General features: G+C 60.9%; 1 protein-coding gene across 1 annotated transcript in view; it reads right to left on the reverse strand.

The window, feature by feature from the left end:
• Nucleotides 1–1,357, reverse strand: part of RIBC2 (RIB43A domain with coiled-coils 2) — a 14,528-nt gene that overhangs the window by 3,468 nt on the left and 9,703 nt on the right. Inside the window, exon 5 of the mRNA XM_006774174.2 lies at nucleotides 6–118. Within this exon, the coding sequence (XP_006774237.1) occupies nucleotides 6–118 (113 nt within the window). The remainder of the gene's footprint in view (nucleotides 1–5; nucleotides 119–1,357) is intronic.

A 1,357-nucleotide genomic window follows, 5' to 3' on the forward strand; every position in this document is an offset into this window, starting at 1 on the left:
TGCGCAGGTCACGCTGCTGCCGCCGCTGCTGCCGCTCGCACAGCACCTCGGCGCGGGCCCTCTCCACCCTCTGCCGGTCCCAGTCCGCGTCTCGCTGGCGCTCTTCCTCCTGGAGCCTCTGGAGAGAGGTGACTCTCACCACCTGTCCCCACAGAGGAGCCCGGGGAACGGGCTGGGAGAACCGGCCTCTCATTTTACAGATGGGGAAACTGAGGCTCTGGTGGGCAGGCAGAGGAGACCCCCCCAGACAAACCCAGGTGCCCCGGCCCCGTCCCACACTTGGGGGCACTGGGCACACGAGTGGGCAGGCTGCTGCTTCTGGCTGAACACTGGGACCAACTGGTCGCTTCTAGAACCTTCTGATGCTACAATGAGTTCATGATCTCAGGTAAATTTCTGCATCTTAGCTCATTTTTTTTTAATCCTCACCCGAGGTCATTTTCCCATGGCTTTTTAGAGAAAGCAGGAGAGAGAGAGAAAGATCAATGTGAGACACACACGATTGGTTGCCTCCTCAACGAGCCATGACCAGGGCCCAGCCCCGGGGAGGAGCCTGCAACCGAGGTACGTGCCCTTGACAGGAATCGAACCTGGGACCCTTCCGTCCACAGGCCGATGCCCTACCCACTGAGCCACACCGGCCGGGGCTCTCTGCTCATTCCACATTGCCTTCCAGACCTTCTCTAAAACCCACTGGCTCTTAGGAGAGGAAACAGCGTTAATGCAGCTGGTGGCGGGGGGCAGTCAACCCCTACGCGTGGGCAGTGTCACCCGCCAATCTGAGTTACTTCCAAGCCCTCCTTCCCTCCTGGGCTCAGGGCAGGGCCTCCTCCCACCAGAGGAGCAGGGGAGGTGGGCAGCCACCAGGGCCCAGCCCTCACCCAGGGATGGAAAGGCAGGCTGGGCCTGGCCTGGCCACCTGCAGGGCAAGTGACGTTGGCTGCCACGTGAACCTGTTTTCCCACCTGCACCCTGAGCCCTGGCTCAGATGCTTTCCTCACCCAGCTCCCTGCAGAGGGGCTGCGGGCTGTGGGCAGGGGTGTTCTGAGTGGTGAGACTTAATGTTTGTTTTTTCCCCTTTTTGATTGCTGTTTGCTGATTTTCACGAAAATTGGAAATCAGTGCAAATTGCTGCTTTCAGGACAGTGGCCGGACCTTCCACCAGGCGGCTGGGCTGCGGGAGTGGTGCTGGCTGCTCACCTGCCTGGCTCGCTCGCGCTCCCCCCACTCAGGTCTCCGTTCCAATGTCACTCCTCAGGCCCGGTGACCCGCTCGGCCCAGCCTCACTTTCCTCCCCAGCACCCACCACCTGAGCACCTGGCCCTTGTCACCACCCCTGATGCAACGTAAACCCCTT

This window comes from Myotis davidii, unplaced genomic scaffold (assembly GCF_000327345.1).
Source record: "Myotis davidii unplaced genomic scaffold, ASM32734v1 scaffold67, whole genome shotgun sequence".
NCBI classification, from domain to species: Eukaryota; Metazoa; Chordata; class Mammalia; order Chiroptera; family Vespertilionidae; genus Myotis; species Myotis davidii.